General features: G+C 49.5%; 1 protein-coding gene and 1 pseudogene across 3 annotated transcripts in view; both read right to left on the bottom strand.

Moving 5' to 3' along the window:
* Window positions 1–113: 113 nt before the first annotated feature.
* LOC136017480 (malignant fibrous histiocytoma-amplified sequence 1 homolog) lies at window positions 114–6,951 on the bottom strand (annotated as a pseudogene).
* A 3,582-nt stretch (window positions 6,952–10,533) lies between these two features.
* PHRF1 (PHD and ring finger domains 1) overlaps window positions 10,534–15,604 on the bottom strand; it is a 31,976-nt gene continuing 26,905 nt past the window's right edge. For all 3 annotated transcript variants that reach the window (XM_065686840.1, XM_065686842.1, XM_065686841.1), the window contains exons 15-18: window positions 14,830–14,906; window positions 13,965–14,225; window positions 12,708–12,836; window positions 10,534–11,516 (exon numbers count right to left, since the gene is read on the bottom strand). In XM_065686840.1, the coding sequence (XP_065542912.1) occupies window positions 11,349–11,516; window positions 12,708–12,836; window positions 13,965–14,225; window positions 14,830–14,906 (635 nt within the window). In that variant the 3' untranslated portion in view covers window positions 10,534–11,348. The remainder of the gene's footprint in view (window positions 11,517–12,707; window positions 12,837–13,964; window positions 14,226–14,829; window positions 14,907–15,604) is intronic.

Below are 15,604 nucleotides of genomic sequence, written 5' to 3'. Positions count from 1 at the left end.
CTTGGCTAAACAAGAATAGGTCTTCAGCAAGTTCCTCCCCTCTGGCCCGGAGTTACTCACTTGAGATGTTCTGGAACAACAAGGCAGTAACTACAGTGTGAAGCACCCAGAGCTCAGCCGTGAGGCGCAGAGGTGGTGGTACCTCGGGGAGGAGTGTGGTAACCAGAGCACTGCCCAAAGAGGGGTGTCCCCTGCCTGTGCTGGGAGCGGCTGCACGCCCTCATTTCAGGAGGGAGGGGAGGACAAGTTTTGGCTGTCAGTGTTGGACCCTGGGCAAGGGGAGGTGGCAGCCTCCTTACCTGGTGGTTGGATGCTGCTGTTCCCCAAGGTGATGGTCCTGTAGCTTATCACAAAATGGTGAGCAGAGGGCTGCACCGGGGGCTGCTCCGGCTGCCTGGGCACTGTGGGGATGGGGGGGACACAACCAGCACCCCAGCTCCATCAAACCCGCAGCCCTCCTCCCACCCTGTCCCAAGCACTGCTGCGGTGCAAAGCCAGGGCCATCGGGCTCACCTTTAGGCAGGGGCAGCTCTGCGCCAAAGTGGTGCCCCCATGTCCCACAGGATTTTACATCTTCCTTCACCCTGCGGAGGAAAAGGCTCTGAGAGGAAGGAGCAGCAGGAGCTGCCCTCAGCACTGCCCATGGAAGACAATGCCAGGCAATGGAAGAGGCTCCCTCTTTCCACCCTGACTGGTGGTCCCACCGTTGGTGGGGACAGCTGCCGCCTGAGCTCCTCCAGTTGTTCCTGAGCCGGGAGACACGTGGGCACCTAGCCAGAGTGGTCGTGTTGTGCCTGAGCCCCAGTCTCGAGGTTTACCCTTTCCTTTCCGTGCTCAAGTTGCCCACACAAGCAAATGCGTTGCTAACACGCAACGCGTGCTAACACCGCGTTGGCCATGAATGTCTGTGGTCAGCGCACGGGCACCGCGGTGCCCAGCCAGTTTCGCGGCTGATTTCACACCGTGGCTTTTAGAAGCTGACCAGCCCCACCGGCTCTGCGGTAGCAACCACCCGGCCCCTTGGCGGGACGCAGCGCGCCAGGCAAAGGCGCAGCACGAAGTCAAAGCTACGCTGTGAGAGCTCCCCAGCTCGGGTGGCCCTTCTGCTGCTCACCTGCGGACCCAGACTGGGGCTGCCGGGAGCTCATGGGGAAGGGCGACTGATAGACCGAGAACTTGACTGTCACCTTCCCTGAGATGCTTTGAGAGGAATCCGACCAGGTTGCACAGAGAACAAAGAAATCTTTACTTGAACTGCTGGTGGGCCCTGGCCACATTAGGATGTGCGGCAGGGCTTTCTGGGACGCTGTCCAGAGGGATGGAGGTGGCGGCAGGGAGCTGAGGGGGTGCATGCATTTGGCAGTCATGACACAAGGATCCTTACCTATCCTTCCTGCTGACTTTCTGCACCGGAGTGCCAGGCAGCTGCAGGCTCTCTGGTTCTTCTCTTTGATCAGCAGAGGTTTGCCATTGCGCACAGGCAGGCAGGTTGCCTTGGCCACCCAGTGTGTGGAGTAGAAGGAGCAAGCTTTCACCAGGAACCTGCCAGGAGATTGCCCACGGCTTTCACCAGCCTCCTCCCTGCTTCTCACACTGGGAGGAAGCGTGGCTTTCAATGTGGGCTTGGAAAGGTAAACCCAGCATCAGCAGAAACAGGGGCAGGCATCAAACAAGGCCCCTGCCCTATGGAAAGCTCGAGCAGTGGAAGCAGCCCCTTAAGCCAAGAGCTGCTTCCATCTGTCATGGTTTTGTCTGGGATAGAGTTGAAGCTCTGCCTGGCAGCGAGTACAGCGCTGTGCTTTGGCTTTAGCTTGAGATAATGATGTTGATAAAACACCAACGTTTCAGCCGTTGCTGAGCAGCGCTTGCCCTAACCAGGGCCTTTTCTGCTCCTCACACCACCCTGCCAGCGAGGGGCTGGCGGTGCACAAGGAGCTGGGAGGGCTCACAGCCAGGACAGCTGACCCCGGCTGGCCAAAGGGGTATTCTCTACCACAGAACGTGGTGCTCAGCGTACACTAGGGGGAAAGCTGCCTGGGGAGCTGCTGCCTGGGCACAGGCTGGGCATCGGTTGGTGGGTGGTGAGAAGTGGTTTATCAGTTGTTTGCATCGCTTGGGTTTCATTTGTCTCCCTTTGTGTTATTTTCCTTTTCGTTACATTTGGGTTGCTTCAAATTTTACTTCCATTATTAAACTGTTCTCAGCCCTCGAGTTTTCTTACTTTCACCCCTGCGATCCAATCCCCCATCCCTGCGGGGGGAAGTGACTGAGCAGCTGTGCAGCGCTCAGTACCCAGCTGGGGTTAAACCTCTACGCCACCAGATGAAACCCTGGGCACAAGAACCACACAAGAGCAGGAGACCTCCCAGAAACTGTCCCAGCGCATGCAGGAACTGGAGCAGGTGGGACTGGGAGACCTCTGACTCGCTGGGTGGGCACAGACCAGCCAGCACCCACTCCAGATGAACCGGAAGGACTGTGGTCTTTGCTCACGTTCGGGCAGTGGATATCGAAATGCTTCACCGAGGGCGTCACATGTCATGGCAGAGCTGAGAAGTTGCCCTGGTCTCCTGGGTTTCAGCCTCATTGCTCAGCTGATGCAGTCTCAACAGCCAAGGGCTTGCTGACAACCCCACTGGTGCTGCGCTGAGCAATCCCCGACCCATGCAACCTCACAGAGGGCTGGAAACCACTGCTTGCCTCTGGAAGAAACCCTCAGGTGTTTGGGGTGAGAAGTAGGCACGGATGGGGAGGTCCTCGCGGCCGTCTGCTCCGCACACCTCAGAGACCTCTTTGGTCTGGTTCAGATAGGTCGGGAACAAGTACCAGGACTCCCCTTGGCCCCACGTTGCTTCCCATGGCTTCCTGGGTACAAACTCCCTGACCTGAGGGCTGAGCACCGCACTGCGCCTCACCCCCAGGCAGAGCCCTAAGTGCTCCAGGGGACCAAAGAGCTTCCTCCTCCCTCTGTGAGGCCTGACGTCCTGCATCTCTTCCGAACGGAGCTGGTGCTTCACCAAGGCACACATGGCCCGGTGGCACAGCATCGCCTTTGACTTGAAGGTCCACACCTAGCTGGACCTGTCTCTGATGGTGGCATGCTCCCCAGTCAGTGTGTCCGTGGAGATGCTCTCGAGCTGCTGGACGAGGCAGTACCTGACAAGGAGCTGGCTGGGAAGAGGAGAGGCAGCAATGAGAGGAGCGCAGCAGAGGTGCAGAGCATGGGCCCTGCAGAGAAGATGGGCCTGATCCCCACACTCACCTTGAACATAGTTATTAGGAAGGTGGGCTGGAGAAAAACAGTGCTTTCCAGGTGCTGGATTTGCTCGTACCACACAATAAGCCCGATGTGGTGGAGGAACCTCAGGAGTCCTACAGGAGCTCTCTGCCCCGGCTGGCCAGGTGTCTGCTGAGCACGTACTGGAGGTCCATCATGCCTAGAGGGAGATGTGGCAGCTCAGCACACATCTCTCGAGTACCAGCATTCCAAGGCAGATGCTTTAGAGAGCCAACAAACACCAGCAGCACCCGGCATCACACATGTCAGCCCAGGAAGCATCTAGGACCAGTGCTGTAGTCTATAATGCTTTGCCCATCCTCAGCAGTATCACTGCCACATCCTCAGCTGTGTCACTGCCACATCCTCAGCAGTATCACTGCCACATCCTCAGCTGTGTCACTGCCACATCCTCAGCAGTGTCACTGCCACCCTGCAGCTCCCATGGTCTTGCCTTACCTCAGTGGTGCCAGGAGCCTGCCAGGACCTCAATGGAGCATCTGAAAAATGAGGCTAGTAGTGTTTTTTTCATTGTTTGAGAGAGCAGGCTTGTTTCCAGCTGGAAAACCTCAGACTGTCATTCGCTCATGCAGTGAGACAGGCAACAGACCCTGGCTTATCTGCCCAAAAGGAAACCATTTGCTCCCCTTCCTCTAATCATACAGTGGCCAGGGGAGCCAGAGATGACACAAGGCACTGGTGGTGTTCATACCCGCTTTAGGTACATAAGCAAGGAGCTGGGGCTGCCTGTCAGACTTGATAAGTCACAGGGGACATGGGAAAGGGCTAGAAAGAGGAAAGAGCCATTAAATAAAGCTGGCAGGAAGCAGGTTTGGGAACCACTCAGAAGCATTAAAGCCGTGGAGCTCCTTCCTGCAATTTTTTTAGTTGCTTATACAGGGCAAAGGGGAAAAAGAACATTACTGGAAAGAGGCAACCCAGGCAACGTGCCCAGCTCAGGATGCCTCCAGCCACAGGCTGGTAGATGTTGCAGAGCCTCCTGGTGAAGATACGCTTGGCCTTTTCCTATGCCTTTCCCCTGCCTCGGGGGCAGATGCTCATAATGACAGAGACAAGTAGCAATTCATGGTCCAGCAATAACACTGCAAGGTCTTCAGGAGTGAGCCAGCCCCAACATGAGCTGGGCCAGAGGGTGCAGCAAGCACTGGGGACCCTGTCCCTGCCGCAGGACAGCAGGAGCAGGAAGGTGCAGTGGGGTGATGGACCACTTGCCATGGTCTGCCATCTCACCCTGCGCAATACCTACAATGGCAGCTTCCACCTGCCCGCAGGCGGGCAGCAGCACCCGCATGACCTCGGGGAAGAGCTTCTCATTCTTCATATGTTCCAGAACAGTGGCCTCGAGCTTTTCGGTATCGCGGTGATCTGTGCAGTTGACAGCCACTAGATTCAAGATCTGGAAGGGAGAAAGCACATATCTGCCAAAAGCACATCCAGAGGAGTCTTCTAGCCTGTGAGCTAACAGAGGGACCAATTGCCAAGGAGGTCAGCAAGGATGGACACACTGCTGGCTCAGCTTTGGAGGGTGCTTCCTTCATGCCTTTGCTCTGCAGCAGTTCCCAGAAAACCACCTGGGCATGGTAAATACCCCTCGCACTCCTCCTCAGGCACTTGCTACAAGCCACAGGAGAAGATGCCCATCACCGAGTAAGGGTAAGCATCCAGCAGGTCACAGCCAAGGAGTTACCATGTCCACCCCAGCCCCAGGGAGTGGCTGCAGTAGCAGTCTGATGCATTAGCACCGGGTCACCACCAGTAGCACACTGGCTGCCAGAGACAACAGAAAGCAAGGAGCCACCATCATCTCAGCCCTATGGTCAGCGTGCAGCATTCCATCTCCTTCAGCCTCTCCCACTGGTCCACGTAAAACTGGGGCTCCTCACTGCCCTCCAGGTTGTTGATGAAATGAGCGAGGTTGCTTTTTCCCTCTGCCTGCATCGCTGCAATGCTGGCCATGATGTCGTGCCTCTTCTCCTCCACCTCTTCCTCCCGGCAGCAGTCCACATGGGCTCCCACAGGAAGCACCACCACGTGTGGGATCCGCACGGACAGATTGTTGATCCAGAAACCAACAAGCTCCTTGAAAGCCTTGTCATTAGTTTGGTATCTGGGGAGGAAGAGAAAGGAAATCCCAAATTCACGTCTAACCCTCTGGATCTCCAACCAACATCCACCAGCACAAGCCTGACCAGGCACCCTGTGCTGCCCCAGAGGGCTTACTGGAGAAGAGCTCAGATCTCCTAAGCCGTATGCAAGCTCATCCTTAAGTTTCCCATCAATAAGCTAAGCCAGTTAAAGCTATGGGTGTAGCAGATTCTGTCCCTGCTGTGGATAGGAGCATCCCACTGTAGCACAAAGCCCAAGCCTGATAACTCGCTCCACATTCAGGGAGCACCGCAAGATAAAAGATGGCAGGGGGGTCAGAACCAGATGATCCTAAGGTCCTTTCCAACCCTAACTCTTCTATGATTCTGTGATTCTATGGCTTGTAGAGGTATTTCCAAGGCCAAAAGCAAAGCCATTCAGATGAGAATCAATTGTCACATAAGGAGTTACTGCTCATCTAACTTCTCAAAACAGGACTTCAGTAAGGCGATGACAGAGCTAGTGGCTTAACTGAAAGAGTGGTCTGCAGAAAGGGAAGGGAGAGCTGGCTACTCCAGCAGAGTTCCAATGTAAGTGGTGTGAACTCACACAGGGGAAAACTTCCCCAGCCCCTTTTTTGTTCTCCTGCTCCACTTTGAATCCAAACCAGCTCAGCGCTTACATATGGAGATGGATGACAAGGATGACAAGTGCCTGTGGGGTGATGGACACGTGGTGAGCCATGTAGTACTCCAGCTGGCCGGCAAAGTCCCAGAAGAGAAGCGTGAAGTTCTCAATCCGGAACTCGCTGATCTCTATCCCAACCATTCGCTCTTCCCGCGGCACCAGTTTGGTTTGCCCCTGCTTCAGGCTTCTGCACATGGTGGGCTTCCCCACCAGCGAGGCCCCAGGAGCATGGTCTTGACTCTCTTGTCCTCCTGCTCTGAACCGTGTTGAAGCTGGTTGAAGTAGCTCTGGATCTGCTGCATGCCACCGGAGCACGCTTCACTGGGCAGCTCCCAGAGAGGGCTCCCATTGGACTTGAACATTTTAGGGATTGCCCCTGGAAGAGCTCCCTGGGGAGCTGGCGAAGGGCATTATTCTGCATGCGGGGCTCCTGTAAGTGTGCCAGCCGCAGGACAGGCTGGGGGAAGGTCCGGAACAGGTTGTTGGAGATGTTGAGGTACAGAGGCTGCCTTGACAAGCTGCCAGGTCCCTGGGGAGGCACCGAGACGGTTGTTGTTCAGCCGCAAGTGTTTAAGCCTGGGGAGATGGGAGAAAACCCCCTCTGGGGTAACTCGGATTTGGTTCTGATTCAGCTCGAGCTTCTCTAAACAGACCAGGGTCTGGATTTCATTGGGAAAGTCCACAGTCTCATTCTTGAACAGTATCGGCTTCTTCAGGTTGCGAAGCTTGGAAGTGCCGGTGATGCTCCTGAGCTTGCTCCTGTTGAGGTCAAGGCTCTTCAGCATGGGATTGCTCAGGGCTGCTGGAGGCTGCACACACAGCTTCTGGGTATAGAGAGTCATTTCAGGCAAACCATCCTCCTGCTCCTGAGCTGGATGCATGGGACGGGGAAGGTGGCTAGGAGAGACTTTCACCTTTGGATTGCAGACTGAGCTCTGCGCAATGTTGGGATTGTTTTGGCCGGCAAGGAAAAGCGGAGACAAAACAGAGGAGCTGCTTGAGCAGCTCCTGTGTCCTCTCAAGAGGGGAGCCAAAGCCGAGGCACAAGGATCTTGGCTGGGCCTGAAGACACAGGGAGAAACAGCGCCCACCGGACAAAGTGTCAGGTTAACAGCTTTGCTCTCGGTAAAGCACCACAAGAGCTCCAGCCAAGGATGCGTGTACCCCAAACCTGGCAGGTTTCTGATCCAAGCACAGGACGAGCTGACGTCAGGAGAACTGCTCTCCAAATAACTCCTCCAGCCTGCCCTCTGCTCTTGACCACAGCCAGGGGGATGCGTTGAGGCCAGGGTTAGTGAGTTCAGACACTTCCTCTCTCACATCCTCTTCCTGCTCCAGATGCATGCTGCAATTCCCCGCAGAGATGCTCTGAGCCCCAGGAGACCGCGGAGTAACACAGGACAGCATGTCCCCCACAGGACAGGGTGCACAAGAAGGGACTCAGTGATGGCTAAAGGCATCCCCAAAAAGGAGGCTGTTTAGAGTAGAGGTTTGCAGGAGAGAACAGAGTGTCGGAGGGATGTGGATCACATGGCACTAGCACAAAACATGGTCAGCTTTGCTTTCCTCTCCCTCATTTCACTTCCTCACCAGATCACGGCATCGCCTTGTGCAAGGCAGCTGGCTCAGGTCCCACTTGTCACTAGTTCTCAGCATCGCCACCCAAACCTGGTTCATGCAATGAGCCCAGCAGGAATTAAGCTTTCACCCTCTCCCAAATGCTCAGTCTCACCTCCAGCACCATCAGAAACAAGCCCAAGGGCTCGGAACCAGCACAGCAAACAGCTGGGGCAGTTACTCAGAGGCTCTGGGCTGGGTCATGGCCCTGCAGCTGGATCCTCCAGGTCCCTCGGCCTTCCCCTTTCGTTTCATGGTCTCGTTTTGTTTCCCCACCTCCCCGAGCTCTACCCAGGAACCGCACCCCCTCTTTTCTCCATCCATCCTCAGAGCAGCTTCCAACACCCCAAGCACCTCTGGCCAGGTACCAGGGCCATGGGTATGTCCCAGGAGCAGCTCTGGAGGTAAAGACAAAGATGGTGGCAGAGTAGCTCCCAAGTCAGCTTCTTACAGCAGCATCCCTGCTTTTGCTAAAGGAGATTTTGGTGTTACCACTGTTGCTGAGGAGGGAAAGGACACTGACAAGAGGTTATGCTACTGCTGAACTACTGCATGTGTTGAATAAGATTTCTTCCCTTTAATCAGTGGCAGCATGTGATCCAAGAGGGTCAACCAGAAAGAAAAACAACAAAAGCCAGAACGCAAGTAGTGTACACAGTATACTAGAAAAAACTATTTTATAGAACATGGTGGAAGAGGCATTTTTAGGTATTCTCTTTAGGTATTTTAAGTATTTTATTTAGGTATTTTAGGCAGTTTCTCATTGTAAACTGCCCCTTGGGAAAGGCAATTTGATGGCTTTGTTTTTAATGGTAGGCAGAGTGAAAGAACCAATGTTCTTGTAACTTCAGGGGAAAGCACGTGCAGAAGGCACGGTTTTCAGTTTCACTGCTTTTCCAGGTAACTGAACAGTCCATACAGTACGTGCACTGCTATCAGGCAACAGATACAGATAGGTATCAGATATATAATATAGCTACCTGTTATGTTTATTACTAACTCAAGAGCTTAAAGCAGTGAATCAAGTCTGAGGAACAGAACAGATAGACATTGTCTTCCTGGTGAACAGTGTAGTTGCTTCTACTATTTGGTCAAGCTTTGTCACATCACCTACACTCAATGCAGGCAGCTTACTCCAGAACTGCTGCCCTGATACATGCGAAGGTGCCCCATTTCCAGATCATGGGCATTCACAGGTAGATCACATTCTCTTATTCTTGTGCCATCAGTGCAGCAGTTTCTGAACTTCATTTTGTCAAGAAGTCTGTCAGCAGTGTTCGTATCCACAACCTCCCACCCATCTACGAGGTATATACTCCAGCTACAAGTTTAGCTTTAAAACTAAAGCTTCTCTCCCAACTATTCTTTTGCAGTCTTAGTGAGCCTTTGCTCCAAAATCTTCTGAGAAAGCCCGAAGTTATCAATCCCTTGAAGTCCCTACAGGCTGCACTTCCATACAAGAAGCAAAACAGAGCTGAGGATGCTCAGGGCTCATCCATAAATGCTTCTGCAGGATGGTGAAAGATGGGAGTCTTTTGCCAGTCCAGACAGTACTGGCTTATGAGTTTGGTTTGTTTCAAAAGACAAGCAGTCACCAGCTACTTGGAACCACAGCCAAAATTACAGTACGAGACCAAAAAATCTTACGATTGAAATAAAAGTTCGCTGAAAAGTTTGGAGTGCCAACAAGGGATCAGAGGTTGTCCTGGGCTCAGCAGTAGCAGTCATTTTTCTCCTTCCGGGTAGCTGGTGCAGTGCTGTGTTTTTCACTTTCAGCCCGGGAGCAACACTGTAACACACCAATGTTTTTAGTTGTTGCTCAGTTGTGCTTACCCTGACCAAGGACTTTCCAGACTCATGCTCTGCCAGAAGGCCAGATCACTGCTCAGGTCAGGCTGGGCGAGCAATTGCATTGTGCATCACTGTCGGTTATTGTTTTCTTTTCCTTTTCCCCTTTCAGTTTCATATTCTCTCCCCTTGTTATTTCCCTTATCATTGTTAGTATTGGCAGCAGCAGTAGTTGTTTGTGTTACACCTTAGTTACTGGACTGCTCTTATCTCAACCCGTTGGAGTTACATTCTTTCAATTCTCCTCTCTGGGGAGCAGGGGGAGCAAGAAGGGGGGAAGTCAGGGAGCAGCTTCATGTTTCTGAGTCACAGTAACAAAGGTCTACACGTCTTGCTACCTGTTTTCCTATACTCAGCAGGGAAAAAAAGAAACCCCCAAACCTGCAAGTTATTTGATTTATAAAACTTATTCCAGAGAGCCTGTTTTCTTTGAAGAGAAGCAGCAAGATATCCTCGAAGTAAGCAGTTGCCAAGTGCACTCTAAGAGGCTGGGAAAGCCCTCACCTAGGCTGCGCTGCTGCCATCTGGTCCAGCAGGCCACACACACTGAAGCTCTCACTGAATGGAAAACTAGTTTCCAATTTGTAAGTTACTGTTTTTCGCTTCAGCTTCCCCATTAGGTGTCTTCTCCCTAACACAGTTAGATGGGGAATGATGCTTTTTGTCAGGTGCAGGGGTGCTGAATATATCTGTACATGACTATTTCAGTCATGTACACAGATCACTTAAAGACTGACTGCTCTGCAGTACTTACAGACAAGGAGTGCTTTTAAAGCAAGCAAGATGAGGTCAGTATGTGTGTGTGTGTGCTGGACTCCTTCGCTTCTCGACAAGAAAACCAGTCCTCCTGCAGAGGAGGAGGCACAGCTACTTATCCAGTTCCCATCTTCTTCTAGAAACACAGTATTCCTCATGCAAGAGCCAAGCGTGGCAGTTTATACAGAACAGCCATGGCAAGAGGCAGCTGTAAGACAAAAAAATGACACCTGCTATAGGACTAAAACCATTCAAAATAACTTTATAAATTCTGTCACATTTCTGCTTTGTACATCAGTTCAACCTCATCCCTTCAGCCTGCTACTGAAAATTCACAATGCTTGCTTTCTGTTTATTTTTCTCCTGAAAGGCATACACAAAACCAGCCATCAGTGCATTATTTACATAAGTGCAATGCAGTCTCCCACCCCGAAACTCAGCTTTTAACTAACAAGATGCTTCCAACAGAACGTAAATAAACACCACGGCTTGAGCAGTGTTTCTGAAGTCAGTTTAGAAAGGTTAACTCATTTCCGCAATCCCCAAGTGACAGAGCGAGTAAAGCTTCGCTCACCATCAAACGGGCTAAAAATACAACATTTCAAGTATTAAATCAGAAGTTTCTAAAGACAATCTGTATTTCGATAAATAAACACAAGGAAACAGTATACAGCTCGCAATGTACTGTATATGAAAAGTGGTGTCCAGATTCAAACTTCTAGCAAGACAGGTACACAGCCTAAAAATGTGATCAAAGTAACCCTGAAAACTGTAGCAATCCGGGAGTCCCAAACAATAATCTCTTCTGTGTTCCCCCTGGAATTACTCTGCTGGTCTGAGACATTTGATTGTTACTTAGTTCTACAACTGTAGGTAATCAAGAAAAAAAACCAACCCCAAACCCCAAACCCGAGTTCATTCCCACATGGAAACATTTCAGAAGAAGGTTCCACAGATAAGTCTTATTATGATCTTGCTTCTCTGCACTTTGTTTTCAATGAGATGCAAGTGCAGAGCTATTATGCTCTCTGGCATAGTGTTCGCAGCCAGAGTAAGTTTAGTCCAAGCTTGTGCTGGCTGTGGCTTGCTCTAAGTTTTCCACTTCCTGTGTATCGTCACCATCAGATTTCTTATGTTTCCTCATATGTTTGTATTTTTCCACATATGCCTTCACCAGATTAGCCACCTTCATAGGGTTGATCTCTCCACTTTTGCTGTGGCAGATCTGCAAGGGATCAGAAAAGGCATTAGGTCAATTACGGCAGTAATACAGTATTACAGCAGTTCAGGCAGGCAACAGATAAATGATAGAGAAACCCTAAGCTTCCCAGGGGAATCGATTCCTGCATAGGCCCTCAAGTCTCATGGCAGAATACACAAAGCAAAAAACTTGATGAGGGTAAGAGTAGTATTTTACTTCAAGCATTCAAAAAATGGCCCAGTTTATCTACTGAGCACCAACTGAATGAATGAAGCAGCATCTCTGAAAGGAGATTTATTTTTACTACAAGCTCTTCTGCCCAGCCAGTTTTACACAATCCGTGGAAACCAAGGAAGTGTTGATTTTCAACTCTTCTGATGGTTTTGAGGAAGTGATGCTCAGATTAAAAGAATCTGGTAGTTTTAAGGGCCCATTTTGAGATATGAGGGAAAGAGACCCTACAAAGAACTTTACTACCAGTGTTCAGAAATAAAGAGTTCACAGTGACTTCAGCAGCAATTGGTGTTGCACAGCTCTCCTACAAACCACATTTGAAGCTCATATGGGTCACGTAGAAGATGTGAAATTGCAGCCACTATCTCAGGAATTTTGATTTATGATGGAATTTCTCAGTGATAGCAGAAACGCACACCAACGTATCATTTAACTGCCTTGGCCACAGCAGAATTACTTGCTCTCACAAGACAACATTTACCTGCTGATCAGGTCCTTTTTAGCCATGATCTGGTCAGCACTAAGATTTGAGACAAAAGTCAACATTGGCCAAATTGCAAGGCCCTCCTCCAAAGTTCAGGGACACAACACATGCTCAAGGAATTAATGCACACTGTATCTTCCTCACTTTATCAGAACAGCTTGATGATACTGACGCAAGTTCTTAATGAGAGAGATTTGACCATTCTCACCCAAGGCACGTACCATTTAACACTTCAGCTCGGCCAGTTTAAGCTTAGCAATATTCCAGACCACTGAAAACACGATCTTCTAAAAGGAACAGTCTGACAGCTCTGATCAATGGCACTACTCAGTTCCGCTAAAGGCAACTACCACATTACCACAAGACGGCAGAGTATGAGTCCAAAGATGTGCTACTCAGTTACAGCATGTAATTGTTGAAGCTGGAAAATGCAATCTTAAGTGTGTTTATTTAACGATCTGCACAGCTCCTCCTCTCCCATTTCACTGTCACCTTACCTTTTGTACAGCTTTTCGAAGAATGCTCTTGTACTCCTCCTTTGTAATCTCCCTCTTCTGGTAAAAGGGTTTAATAGCAAGTTTCACTTCTTCCACAGCCCTTTCCTGCATGTGAAGCTTCTTCATATACTGCACAGTAAAGAGAAGTTTATTAACTTGTGCTATCTTGGGAATGGCTTCTGAACTTATTTTTCTTAGAAATGCTCTAACAATGGAAATACTCATTTCACGGTTTCAATGACCCAAGTCAGAGCCAGCCTCAAATGATTTCCCTTCCTGCAAATTGCAGTCTTGAAACAAATACTAATTCATGCTACAAGGAACCCCTGTTTTATGTAACATTTATTCTACGCCTTAGAGAACGTGCTTTAAGCAAGTGACTACAGTGCCCACTTACTAAATTTTGGTCTCCTCCTTCCCTCCCAATAGCTGTGAGGTAAGCATACATCCACCAAGAGGCATCAGATTCTAAAACCAGCAAGACATAGCTGACAATATAAAGATTCAGATACCTCTAAAAGCATCCTGAAAACTACAGAGTTGCCTATAAATTAAGGATTACAGATGACATCAGAACATATTCCACCAAGATAAGTCCATAAAAACTGCTGCTCATAAATGGAAGTTCAGTGGGAAAAGTATCTTACTGTTTTCTGGTAGAAAGTAAAATAATTGGCCAAGAAAGTTTCTGTTCTTGTGTTAACACCCACTATGCTTAAGCAGATGGTCTCTACAGCAAACCCAAAACTTAGCAGCAAGTGACTACTACTGCAAAGTCTCTGAAGTATTTTACTATAGCTGCACTTTCAGTGCTGAATAAGTAGTTAGATACAGTCCTACCTTCCTGTAGGACTGTTTTGAGAATTGACACTAATTTCAAAGGTGGAGGGGAAAGGAAAAAACCAGGTGCTTGAGAGAAATCTGGACATTCTGGAAAAGTCCCTTCCAAACATTCATGCAAGAAAGTTTCAGAACTTTAATAATGTATTTTAGATGCTTTAATCCCTCTCTGCCTTATTGTGATGAAGCAGTAGAAAGTGAAACCATCAAATGGAGTAAATCCCAAAAGAAATCAAAGAAAGGATTGCCTGCAACTACTGGGTTAGCACAGTCAGTCACCAAAACCAACAGTGACAAGAGGTGCTGGGAAAACAAAACACAAAGAAAGCTAACCCCACTCCCCCGCCCCAAACTTTTAAAGTTCACACAAACAGCTCATTAATACTATGCATTTGCCACTTGGTAGCATTCACTCACTTCCTCGTTTTTTGTTTTATCCACTGGAGGCTTGGGTGCGTTGATATCTTCTTCTGAGTTTCCAACAGAAGCAGCTTGGATTCCTGGTTCAGATGCAGTTGCCAGGCTGCCTGGCTCTGGAGTCAGGCTCTGTCCTGCCATGCAGACAAGCGCTGGGAGACTACCTTGCATGATAAATTGAACTGTGGGCTGGCTGACAGGGGCATAAGGGGGAAGGCTGGAGGGCAGAGGTGGAGTCAAAGGTGTATTTTGACAGTACACCTGTGAAACAGATATAATTCTGTAAATGCTTGTACTTACAAGACAGAGCATCATGAGACCATGATTTTCAGAGCACCTTTTATCCACTGAGATAAGTAATTACTAGCTTAAATCAGGGAGGCTAACATCCTAGGTCTCTGTGCACTGGGAGCTAACACCAGCCCCACTCACCTTTTACACCTTGTGGATAGCACAGTCTGATGGCAAGGGCCAATGCCACCAGGCCAATTTTTACAGCCTGATCACAATTCAGGGAGAAGCTCACAGCTTCTCAAACAGCACCACCTTTCCACAAGTTACCAGTGAAAACAGAAGCTGCATGTATACTGCAGAATTAAAGAAAATGTGCTTCTTCAAACAGTAAGGACCACCTGAGAGACTGAATGATGGCTGAGGTGTATGGGCTATATGAAATGTACCACACGCAGAGGAAGGCGAACTCTGCCATGAGAGGAGGGTGTTGCACAACGAGGGCACAGATGAGGTGGGATGCCTTCCATGACACTTGGGTGCTGGAATAGGAACCAACCTGAGAGGAATCTAGATCAGGAAACATAGGCTCAGGAATCATATAATTGGTTGGAGGAGGCTCATTTAACTGCACCTGATTTAATGTTTGGTTCAAGTCCTCTGCTTTCCAGGCCCCTTCTTTTGCTCGCTGAAGTTTGTAAAATGGCATCCCTAGGTTTCCAAGAGAAGGAAAGGAAAACATGTGAGAACATTTAAGAATAAAATAAACAGGTCAAAGATTTAAAGCCACTTATATTTTAAACAAAATAAAAAGGATCTAACAAAGCTAGCTATAGAAGGGTTTTGTTTAGCAGCCATCAATGTTTTAAAGCTTCTGATAATGGAGGACTTGTCATTCTGGAGGCAATTGCTTTTTCCTGGGTTTCTGTACAAGTAACCAATGAGAACCACAAAAGCAACTCTGTCAGCAGATGTAGCAGAGGGTCCCAAGCCAAGCTGTTTCTTGCAGCTTTGGTTTAGCAGAGCTCAGAGGAGCAAGCTACAGAGATCTGTCATGTTCCTCAGTTCCCAGAAACCTTCATAAATTCTGAAGGCAAAACCCCCGTTCTAGTTAACTGCAGAAAGGGTGGAACACAGGCTGCCACTTCAGAGATCTGGCTGCAATAGGTGCACAGCCAAACAAGCTGCTGTTGGCTCATTGAGCTGTGCTGACCGCACGTCCTCTCCAATTCACTAACACAACTCGCCTCATGATTTCAGCAAGTGCAAAATGCCAGCTCTTGGGACTGGAAACCACAGGAACACCTCAGCTCACATGACAGAGCTGTTGCACTACAACCAGGTTTAGCTAGGAAACTTAGGGCACTGAAACCCTAAGCCATATATAGCCCGCTTCAACTGCTGTTTGT

This window comes from Lathamus discolor, chromosome 6 (assembly GCF_037157495.1).
Source record: "Lathamus discolor isolate bLatDis1 chromosome 6, bLatDis1.hap1, whole genome shotgun sequence".
Classification (NCBI taxonomy): Eukaryota; Metazoa; Chordata; class Aves; order Psittaciformes; family Psittacidae; genus Lathamus; species Lathamus discolor.
The sequence above is the reverse complement of the archived record's forward strand: the minus strand, read 5'-3'. Positions and strand labels throughout refer to the sequence as shown.